The 11987-nt window shown below is 40.8% G+C and overlaps 1 protein-coding gene across 1 annotated transcript; it reads right to left on the bottom strand.

Moving 5' to 3' along the window:
• Positions 1–1246: 1246 nt before the first annotated feature.
• Positions 1247–11518, bottom strand: cyldb (cylindromatosis (turban tumor syndrome), b). The gene is made up of 14 exons (XM_050038014.1): positions 11385–11518; positions 10540–11028; positions 9472–9601; positions 8799–9049; positions 8544–8712; positions 6381–6513; positions 6088–6192; positions 5708–5787; positions 5509–5575; positions 5287–5419; positions 4711–4819; positions 4485–4603; positions 3712–3916; positions 1247–3429 (listed from the first exon to the last, which is right to left on the bottom strand). Exons 2-14 carry the CDS (start codon positions 10981–10983, stop codon positions 3245–3247), a joined length of 2130 nt encoding a protein of 709 aa, XP_049893971.1. The 5' UTR covers positions 10984–11028; positions 11385–11518; the 3' UTR covers positions 1247–3244.
• Between the last annotated feature and the right edge of the window lie 469 nt (positions 11519–11987).

Raw genomic sequence — 11987 nt, 5'->3', positions numbered from 1 at the left:
GGAGAAAGTTAACACAGCAAAGCTACCCCAGGGAGAAATTTAGTTTGGTTAAATTAAGCTTCTTAGAAAAACAGTTCCAACTTCTTTGTCAAAAAAAGACCACATTGACAATGTACATGTGATATGACATTATATCAGTATAGCATTCAAAAAAGTCACATGCCAGCATAAAATGCTACTCAATTAAGTTTAATAAAAAAAAAGTGCCCACTCACAGATCATACGTAAACCAAAAAATAAAATACCCCTCTACTCATGGGAAAGTGCAAGAAATGTCAGCTTTGCTTTGTACAAGTCCATCAATCAGACACTTGCTTTCCAGAAACTACAGTCCAGGTGGGAATACTGCACCAAGCAGGATTACCTGGTTAGCCAGGTCACTACTAAAACAGCATGCAACAGCTTTTTTGAACATTTAAGTTTTTAAGTTTAAGTTTATTTACTTTATTAATCCCCCTGAGGAGAAATTCAATGTTTTTCACTCTTGCTTGTCAATTACACACAGGTCCAAAAGACACACACATGCACAAACAGGACCTATACATGCACAAAGTGGAGAGATGTCAGAGTGGGGGGGCTGCCCTTGGTGAGGCGCCCCGAGCGGTTGGGGGGTTCAGTGCCTTGCTCAAGGGCACCTCGGCAGTGCCCAGGAGGTGAACTGGCACCTCTCCAGCCACCAGTCCACGCTCCATATTTTGGTCCGGACGGGGACTCGAATAGGCGACCCTCCAGTTCCCAACCCAAGTCCCTATGGACTGCTGTTGATTGCTGTTAATTAACAGCAATCAACAGCAATCATCAATTACAGTATAGAAGTCATAATAAAATAAAAATAAAAAAGCATTCCTTTCCTTTTATGGGCAAAACTGATTGTAGGTTAAATAGTTAACGACACAAAAGATGTCAAAAAATTAAGTTAACTACTTGAATCACTATGCAAATACGAATGTAATTGAACCAACAAGCTACTGCAAAATGCTAAACTACTAGTTTAATTAATTACACCTAGTTCACTCTACCCCGACACTGGAAATACAAACATATGGTTCAGATTAATAACCACCTGAAATATCCCAAAAAGTAGGTTTCAGTCTCATACCAACTCGTCTTAGTGATCCTAATACATTTAAAATGTGTAGTGTTTTATGGAAATTCCCAGATGACCATTGAACAGCTGTATCTAACCTAAATACACAGGACAACATCTAATAACAACAGTATTTTTTAAATCATTTTTATTTGAGTCATAAGATACTATCATGGCATGAGACCTTGCACTTTGATATTTGTTAAAACGACACTGTTTTTAGGCCTAACACAGTAATTTCATTATAGACTTATTGAGGTCAGCAAAAATTATTGTGGTCATGTCCATATATCACACAATACTGCCCTTGTGTTAATGTGCATGGTTGTTTACATAACAATGTGACAATAATTTTAGCCAACATGATCCCAGAATAAACAGCAGTTAAAAGCATGGATAGATTACTGAACAGGCCTTCCAGACACAGGTCCAGGGACCAAAAGCATCAGGGGCCCCACTGGCCTTTACCTGCAACATGTCACAGATTAACGCCTACCAACCAGGAACAGACTCAAAGTGACCACAAAGAGGTGCAAAGAGATGCAAAATAACTACAAAGACACAAAAACAATCAAAATAGACACAAAACGACTTTAAAGAAAATTACCACAAAGAGACACAGAAACACAAAACATGCAAAAAGACTACAAAAATAAAAGATGTGATAATAAAAGAGGCAAAATTACCATAAAGTCTGTGTGCCTTGCTCCTGTGTAGGAGAGGTGGTAGGGCCTTTAGTATATCTGTGCCCAGGGGCCCACTGTCTCAGTGTTTCTATAAAACTCTGACACAGCGCCCAAGCTTTTTTTATTTCCTACAGCACCTTAGCCAAGTGAACAGAAAAAAAAACCTATGCTCATGAGACAAAATGTAGTGTAATTTCCCATTGAATCAAAAGTGAATTGCTCTTTGAAAGGGTGTACTTGCATTATTATGCTAATTATCATTATATCAGTGTCAAAAATGTTGAAAAAACTGTTTTTTGTCTATGTGTTTTTTAAAGCCATTAATATTTCTGAATAAATTTGTTTCCCCCAGAGTTTGTGTGAATAATGTACATGCTGGTGTGGTTTGATGGGCCTGCATACACAAGAGGAATGTATTTCCCCAAATCAGAGTGGATGCTATTTAAGGGAAACTTACTTTGTCCACAAGAGGGCATTGCAGTCCATAATATTGCCTAATATGGCTCACTTGTCCTCAGGGAACCTTTAAAGCAAAACTGTACTTTGTGTCCAGATTTTTAAGATTTAGTTAAAGACTTGGTATAAAAGGGTTTTAGTTGTAGTAGATTGAGCAGATTGAAATGTTACTTAACATTATGAATGGCCTCTAAAAAACATTATGATTGGCAGTGGTGTCTCTTCAGAGATTCTGTGTTTGCCTGTTTGTTAGTAGAATAAAAACCTGTTGGGACGCTTCACTGATTTCCAACTGCAATTTTAACATTTTATTGATAAATTAAAATAATATATTACAGATCTGGTAATATGCCTTTGTGAAAACTGCACATCGTGCAGCTATTTACAGTACATACAATACAACCACACATGTACTTTCCAGCTTTCTGTTTTTTTAAATGGACAGCTCATCAACAGCAACAAGAACAGCATGTGGTTTATATGACGTGGGAGGCTTCAGTGACTGTTGTAGGTCACAACTGACAATCCAGTGTTAAAATTATGCAACACCATACAAACTTGTCACCAAGTGCTGGAGTGGATTTTAGCTTATCAAATAACATAGATGAAAAAAACACTAGAATAAAGTCATTTAGAAATCTTGGTATAAATAATCACAATGTAACAACAGCAATATATCTACGAGATAATGATGGTGATGATGAGGAGTTCAGAGTGAATGCTAATATGTTTACTGCTCAGTCTTTTTCTCATACATAACCACATCAACTCTGACTTCCATCATTTACAGTCAAATGTCTGAACAACACATTTATAATAATAATAATAATAATAATAATAATAATAATGTTTTATCCCTGTAAAGTTAAATGCATCCATTTCAGTTCCTGCTGTTTGGATGTAATAACCAACACAAAATCTTGCTGAGTGAGCAGAGATGCAAGGTTATAAAGGCACTGTTATGGGAACATTGTGTCCTCATCCTCACATTCGTTTCTGACTCCTGATGGTTTGGCTATGAAAGTGGCGTGGCTGGGTTTTGGTAGAAAAACATGTAGGAGTCACACAGCAATCTGCGCAGTAGTTCAGGAGGCTGGGAAGGGTTGGAGCAGGTCAGCTCCTCCTCCGGTTGTGAGAGGAAGTCACCAAGCTCCGGACAAGCCCGGATCTCTGGAATGTTGTAGCCATGCTGATCATCACCTGTCAAACAAAAAGAAAAGAAAAGAAAAGAGAGGCCTTAAGATCAGACATGAGCACAAGGAAAGATAAAGACCAGTCATAGACGTCAGAGTGTGGCTTTATCTAATACTGTCAAACTGCCTTATCAGAAAATAAGGCAGTCATGGGTAACCACTTGATAGAAGTCAGAGTTTGCACGAACATCAGAATAAAATTCCTCATTTGGGAGTTCAATAATGCTACCAATGGAAGCCAAGAGATGCCCTATTGATTCAAATAAATAAAAAAAGTTAAATCTCTTACCACATCTGTCTGCCATGCTGTCAAAGAAGAGCCAGGAGTGAGGGTCAGGGCCGTATTTGACAAAGGACACATAGTGGCTGGTTTGAATGCAGAGCACAGCAAACAGCTGCATCATGTGCCTGGGCACGGGACTGTCAGAGGCTACACCTGCTGGCACTGATAGAGCCTTGGGGGAGTGACCCTGTCGCGAGGGATGGGTGTGCACCTTAAAAAACAGAAAATAGAAAGTTAATACGTTTACAAGTTTGGTCAGTGGGATACTTGACACCTAAAGACCCGGACACACCAAACTGAGATCAATTAACTAACGGCAGCAAAGGCCGACTGCTGCATCGTCTCATGTTGTCTGTGTCTCAGAAAAAAAGTTGCACCTAAACACATTGCAAAGACTACAGCCAACGGCCAACCAGCATGCATGTTCTGTGCCTGTGACCGATGGGACAGATTTAAGATGCTAATTAGCCAGTTAGCACACACAAACCAATGTTGAAAGAACAAAGAATATTTAACGTGTGCCACCATACAATAACACACAAAAAACTGTCTCTGCTAAAGAGATGAGGGCTAAAATAATCTTACTAATATAACAAGTTTGTTTCGATCTCACACCCTCTTGACTTTCAACAAGATGAATCTGACAAAGACAGCCAACAAGGGCCGACAGGACACACTGCAAAAATTAGGGTGACGGACGCTCATGGATCGCCAAACATTGACCAAGGACCAACCGCTGGCTTGGTGTGTCAGGGCCCTAAAATGGCAATCACACTTACCTGAGTTTTGCATGTAGAGCAGTACTGTTTTATTCTCCCTGGTTGGAGTTTGCGATCTGGTAGACACTGAAGACACTCGTACTCTGCCAAATGCCCACAGATAAAACATTCCCTTGGAGCTGTTGGGGAAAATAGGTGATCCATAAGCATCTTTAAGCTCTTCAAAACACAGTGTTAAAAGAAGTATTCCATTAACATCTAAGTGCCGACTACGTCTGTTCCTCACAGTTGTACAGGAGATCTGTCATGTCCAGCTCAGTGGAGGGAATGATGTGAGAAAACATCTTATACTTGTTTCCAAACCTTGGCATCTGAACCATTAGACAGGATGGCATCTGAGGGACAAAAAAGAGAGGCTATATTGACTATGTTTACATGCATGAAATAGTCCAGATTTTGTCCTTATTCCAAATAAATATTCTAAGCTGTTTACATGGTTCATGAAAAAGAATATTCCACCAATATTTCTGTTTACATGCAGCCATGCATTCTCTGATTAACATGCCATGTTGTTTTTCATGTCAAACTATGAAAAAGTGGAACAGCTGGAGTCCCTTGTGCGGTTTTGCTTCTTTGCAAATCGAATTGTTGGCTAGTTGGTTTGTGCACAATAAATCCATTACAATGTAAAGAGCTGACTGTAAACAAGCAAGATGCCTTGTGTCGCAAATTGTGGTAAAAACCCCAGTTGAGACGCATATTCTGAATGCACTGTATACATGTCAAATGTGCATGCTTACATAGTAAGTGAGGTCAAATGTACAGAAGAAAACCTATCCTGTTAAGAGGAGCACAGGCTCACCTCTTCAAACTTGAGGTCACCGGACAGGCAGGATGTGTCCAGCAGCTGTTGGACAGTGGGCATCTTTCCCATTTGTTCTTTCTCTAGAAAGATCTGGAAGGTGTAGGCACCCTGAGATTCTTCTTGTCTCGATCTAAAAAGAACAGAGAACAGAATTTCACTAACTTAACTTTACGCAGTCAAATAAGACAGGATTTTAATACTGGGTGGTTAAGATCTTACCTGAGCTTGAGCAGTGGCTCCATGCAGAGCACTTTCTGAAAGAGGACTGTGATAAACTCTTCTGGGTCTGCAGTAAAGCAAAGTGATTAAAAACATACAGAACTGTTAGTGGGCTCTGGCATGTTATTCTGCAGTGGCTAAAGAGCCTCAATTGAAATTTATTTTTTAACAATGCATGTTGCAACATGTGGGTGTGTACCTTTTTCCTCTGTTCGGAAAGTGTCACAGCCAAGCTCTTTACGGAAATTCATCACACTCTCAGCAGGCACGAACCCTTGTCTGCAATAAATACATCAGCCACATCAGCTATCAGTAAGCAAACACAAGAACCTATACTGGAATAGCTGCAAAACAATCAAGAGCAAACACCAAAGACACCTTCTTATGAAAGCATATTTGAAGCATTTGTACCTTTTTGTTAGCTAGTGAAGAAAGAGTACTGCTACTACTACTATCATTAGGACTGAGAGTACTTGTTGACCAGTTGTGACCATTTAAATGTCATAATGTTCTTGTTTTGCAAGCTAGATGATAGTGCAAGGCGTTAGATAAACAAAGTCTCAGAGACAGTGTTTATACCTGCGCAAACGGTTGACTATTTTCCTAAGAGAACAGGCTATGGGTTGCTCTGTGTCAGCAGGCTTCTGGCAGATATTATCCAGGGTCACAGATGAGCTGAACAAACTGAAGAGAGAAAAACACAGTTTTATCAACTCAGCACTTAACTGAATACAGTTCACCATGCTCATTTAGCTGCACATGATATTCTCTAAATAAAATTATTTTAAGAGATTAAAGTAAATCTGAGCTGTATTTGCAGTGGTGTGTTGCTTAAGAATCAAGTGCCCTGAGGGGTGGTGAACTGGTTTTACCTGAAGAGTGTGGCATCAAGATAGCAGGAGTTGATGTGACCCTGAATTCCCTTCATTCTCCCCACTAGCAAAGACAAGGCCTCTGATTCAGGAACAGGGGGCACATCCTCCTCCAGGTCCTCAAATGGAGGAACTGAAAACAGCAAGCAAACATACAGAGACAGACATTCCTATTACAAATGGAACTTTAAAACAAACATCATCATTTCACCTTAGATTTGAGGAACCTAGTATTCTCCATAAGCTTCACACAGTCCAACTAGACGGTCATGTAGGCCTTCAAGAATAATGATTAATCTGCTTTTCCAAAGCAGGAAGTTCCCAAGACTGTGAGACACGATCCACTGACAGTAACACGGTCACAAACCCTGCATTGTTTCAAATCCTCCCAGAGGAAAAGAGGTGTGAAAATGAAGTCAGGCTATTTTTGTGACTGTCTTTTTCACTTGTGTGCAACCCTGCTGTTGCAACAGGCTTCCAAGTTCCTCAAAACGGATTTTGTGAGGTTGTGATTTATAAATGACAGGAAATGACAGGAATGAAAAAAATCTATCCCTAAAGCTTTATATTACATAACTTTACTAGGGCTGTACCAACGGTAATTGTTTTTAACATTCAAAGTTTCTATTAAAGATGTTTTCGAATGAAGCTTTGGATGTTTGTTGTCTTATTTTATGATGTTATCATCACCTTAAACAAAACCTAGAATTACATCCTCTTGGTTGTATGGGAGCGTATCTATGTTTCCAGGGTTTTATGTTTCCAGGGTTCTGTGTTCCCCACTTAACCCTGCAAAAAATGTTCTATGTTCCCCGCTTACACAAAAAAGGTTCTATGTTTCCCGGGTTCTATGTTGCCCGCTCAACCAAGCGGGAAACATAGAACTCTTTTTGTGTAAGCCGGGAACATAGAAGCTTTTTTGCAGGGTTAAGTGGGGAACATAGAACCCGGGAAACATAGAACCCTGGAAACATAGGGATGACCCCGGTTGTACGCTTCCATGAACCTCCGTCAAGTTGCATTTACAGTTTACATCCATGTCTGTCCAGACACATATGCTTCTACGAAGAAGCTACAAATTTTAAAACGTGGATGCCTCAAACATCTCCAACCCTGCAGCAAAGAAGATCTATACAATCACCGCAGTTCTAAGATGGACACCCAAGTCATGTTAGGTGTCCATCATGACTCTCCAATTCAGTATCTGACCAAGTGTTTCCCCTTTTGCTCGAGTGGACGTTCGTGCCAAATTTGAAGAAATTCTCTCAAGGCATTCGTGAAAGGTCGCATTTACAACAACAAAATGGACAGACAGAGGGATGGAGAGACAGGCAGATAACCCGAAAACATAATTCCTCCGGCCACGGCTGTTGCCAGCGATCCCTGAGTCCTAATTCCTGAGTGTATAATTTGAATAAAGTGATTAGTCTGATTACATAATTTTGTCATTTTTTTATTAAACAAACTTTCTTTAATGAATAAATGTAATTTCTAGCGCTGTTAGACCGACCCGTTTATACAGGCACGTTCCTCCCTTGGTGTGATATGAGGACGAAAACGCTGACTCAAAGATACAAGTGATGTTCTGGACATGTGAAAGTTTTCCTTCCGCTTCCGCTATACACAACAGTCCCACTCTAAATTTTCCCACCATCTGCTGGTGTAACAGCACCTGATTCAAAACCGTCCAGGAGATGATGTCATTGTTTCCCAAGTGCTTCACTTTACATGTCCACACATACACAAAGTAACAAGAGTTTTTAAAAAACATGGCAGCTCCAGAGGTGTTTTAAACAAATCTTCATTTCAGTGACCTAAAACTCTGACTGTGTGTGTGTGTGAACGAGAGGCCAAAACATAGAGGAAAATGTTTATAAAAATATCTGTATGCACGTGAACAGGGCCTAAATCTAAGAACTATTGGGTACAGCACTAAAGTTTACAAAATACTGGCACCCTGATCAAAAGTTCAGTTTGCAAAATCTCCTATATCGCACTTTAATTTTGTGTAGAGCACAACTCAGTCGACTACGCTTCAGAGCAGACAATTCTGTGGGATGTTAATTTAAAGTAAGTAAGTTAAATTTTGACTTTTAAAAATACTTGCACTATAATATCAATTGTGTGTAAATCTGAATTGCTTGTGTGGGAAAAATGTCTAACCTGGAGGTGTGTCGTTAGGTTTGGGGGTCTGCATTCCTGTGGAGTTGCAGAGGAACCTGCTGTCAGGGCTGCACTTTGTGACGGGAACAAACAAAGCCCTGTTCCCTTTGCAGGTGAAATACCTCTGGCCTCCATACTTCCCATCAGAGCAGCCGTTCACCTCATAGTCCTGAAACAATGAAAACCAAATCAGGTATGAGGCAGATGCCTAAAGCTGACAGAAAATGTAACTGTAGAAAATGTTTTGTCACTCACCAATTCAATCCCAGCCCACTCATTAGTCTTTCCTTCAGGGACCCCCAACCACTGGATGACCCCGTACACTGTGATCCCTGAGTTGGACACCACCTCTACCAAGGATCCCACCTCCAAATGCACGTGTGATGTGTTTGGAATTTGGCTCTGTATGACTCTGCTCTGCTCCGTATGGCTCTCTCTCAATGGCCGTGCATGAGATCCTATATTCGGCATTGAGTTGATGCGCGTCACCGCTTTTTTGTTTAGACCTGTGGAGAGGTGTGGAGGGGGTGTGGAGGCTGGTGGTTAGAAAGTCATAAGACATTTTTTTCAAGCTTGTCACATGCTGCCTCATCAGATTGACCTCCGGCTAACATAGCACAGGTCTACATAAAAGGTATGCAGACACACAATGTGCCAAAACGCAAGACCATGTGATGAATCTGCTGTTTTACATTCCAGAGCAACAGGACCAGTTTTTCTAGTTGTGTTCTGGGACCGCTTTTTCTGTTCCCCCTCTGACGTCACTGGTGTTTTCTGAAGATGGCAAGATTTAATTGGCTGATTTTGGGGGAGGGGATGTATGATGTTTTGATTTATCTTTTTAGGAACTGTAGTATCTTGTGTTAAGAAAATGCCACACTGACTTTGTAAGAGGTACGCAAATTGCGATTTTGACCACTTTACTTACCCCCACATTGGCCGTCTTTCCAGTGCAGTCCGAGGGGAACAGAGTAAGATGGGACCACCTGGACGATGTCTGCGGCACTGAACAGAGGCAGAGGTGAAGGTTTCTTGGATGAAAAGTTGTTATCACTGTCCTACAGGGAAGACAAATAAACACAGATTGCTTATGTACTCAGACGTACAGATAAACGCTCTAGGGCGTGTGTACATTTTGCACTAATGTCGATGACATTCATGTGTCTTTCTGGCAGTGTTGACTGATCACTTAGACTCAGTCTACATGTAGTGCAAGCGGCAGGCGCCCCTGAAAATGTTATCTTATCAGATAAAAAAGATGTTGACATGGTTGGGGACATAATTTGAAGTTGAAAAAGGCAATGAAATGCAATATATGTTAACGCAATACTCAGCACATCACAAAATGTTTAAATTCCCAATAATATTGTATCTAGACTTAAGTATTGTGATGACATCATACTGTGGGGCCTCTGGTGCTACTATATTTAGAAGTGCCATAAAAAACGTTACTGTTTTTACATTTTTGAGCCTGGGGGCTGTTATAGCGCAGTAGCATTGTCAAAAAATATCAATTCATCAATGCATATCAATTCATCAATGCATATCACTTCTGAATGTCTTTTGTTCATGTTTACTACAATCATACTGCTTCTCTGCTACCAAACAAGAAAAGTCACCGTTGTCATGTTATAGCCTTGTTATATTAATTCTTTAATAAAACATAACATGCCCTCATTGTTATTTATTTCCCACAGTATCAATAACAGCATTGTATATCGTTATGTTTCAAGGTATTGTATCAACGTTAGAAGCTCCAGTATCATGACAACACTGTAATGTAGCACTTTTATTGTCTCCCCTGTTAATTAAACTAAGCTGAAGAACCACACAGGAGCTTAAAAAGTTCTTTCAGTGGCATTGGTGCTACAGAGCACCTCAACCCACACCAAAAAACTGCTGAGGAACCATTTCACACTCCTACCACTCTGTTCTTCATCCTGGACCCCCACACTGTGATGCTGTGTTTAATAAACCAGACAAACACTGCACCTACCACAGACTCCACCTCAAAGCCGAGCATGTGCAGGTCATCTTTGCCCTCCTTCCTCCCGATCTGCATCAGGTTCTTCACCAGCGCTGGCAGGTGTCCCTTCTTGTGCTTCACCACCACCAGGTCACCCTGAGACAGCGCACAGATGGCGGAGAACAGCTGGGGGTTACACAGCAGGTCCAGGCGTTTGCTTGCAGGGGAGATGAAGAGCAGGAGCTGGGCCTGGTGTCGGGTCAGAGGGTATGTGTCCTCCCTCCTCACGATGCCTCCGCTCTTGGGACTCACTGCGCTGCTGCTGCCGCCGCCGGAGTACAGCAGCCCCAACAGCTCTCCCTGCTGCACCTCCGCCTCCACACGGCCGATACATCCTCTGCAGAAGAAGCCTTTCCTCGACTTCCCGCGTATCACGATGAAAAACTTATCCTTTACTACAGTTTTGTTCTCCATATTTCCACCAGCAGAGTCTGTTGAACAGTTCTGGAGCAGAAGTACCTGTAGCAATACGACAGGAGTTACACGTCATTATAAAGGTGTGAGAAAATACATTGCGCAAAAAAAAATAAAACATTTTTTAACAACTCACTGTGTCATGGACAATACAGTCACAAAGCCATAAACTGTATACTAAAATTACCTGATATAAGTGTAAAAATAAGAATATTGTGTAGCCTACAGTAGATATAATCCTAACACTTGCCTGCAAGAGCGAGCTTTGAGGTGGGAAATAAGATATTCCACCTCTTTATATCAGCAAACCTGCTCTGTAACTTTGGCATTGAATACATTTCTAACCACCAACATTAATAAGAGTCAATTTAGCCTAACATAGAAACCGCAAGCTGACTTACTGTGTTTATTTGTCAAGAGCAGTTACTCTACGACAGGTTGCTCCACTGTTGCAGCATGGATTAATTGCCCACAAAAGCAGCAGGTGCCTCCGGACCTGGAAACTCTCTTCCTCCTGACTTCTACTGGGTAGGTGGGTTAACTTTAAATACTGACCCGGATGTGACCGACTACGCCTACTTGGCAGCTCCCAACATCTCCGCCCTCAAGTGTCCTCTCAACTAGATTTCCGCAACAATGCATGACTGTAGATTTGATAAGGAAAGGGAGGATATTGTTGACTTAAGTCTGTATCTTTTAACTCAGAGAGGCTGCAGATTTGTCATGCAGTAACTGCCCAATGCAGATGTGGATGTATTAAAGCCAGGTAACTTTGTTTTCATAAATGAATTAACAAATGTCAAGAGAGCACTGCAATGTATAAAGCCGAACAACCAATGCACATTTACAAAATATCCTTTATCGATATATGAGTAGACCTCTGACACATTTATTAATTAGTTTTTAGTTTGCTTTCCATATATTTTGAGCTCAGTCTTTATTTAGTAAGGTTTGCACTTAATTATTAGCTTAATGTAACGGCCACACTTTGTTACTTATTTTAA

Source organism: Epinephelus moara, chromosome 24, assembly GCF_006386435.1.
Source record: "Epinephelus moara isolate mb chromosome 24, YSFRI_EMoa_1.0, whole genome shotgun sequence".
NCBI classification, from domain to species: Eukaryota; Metazoa; Chordata; class Actinopteri; order Perciformes; family Serranidae; genus Epinephelus; species Epinephelus moara.
The sequence above is the reverse complement of the archived record's forward strand: the minus strand, read 5'-3'. Positions and strand labels throughout refer to the sequence as shown.

Bases quoted from the DNA above. Each gene is read 5' to 3' on its own strand.
- cyldb (XM_050038014.1), bottom strand. From the start codon at position 10,983: ATGGAGAACAAAACTGTAGTAAAGGATAAGTTTTTCATCGTGATACGC. The intron at 9,602-10,539 runs GTAGGTGCAGTG...TCTTCCCTGTAG, and splicing joins GCTTTGAGGTGGAGTCTGTG to GACAGTGATAACAACTTTTC. The intron at 5,420-5,508 runs GTAAGATCTTAA...TGTTCTTTTTAG, and splicing joins GAGCCACTGCTCAAGCTCAG to ATCGAGACAAGAAGAATCTC.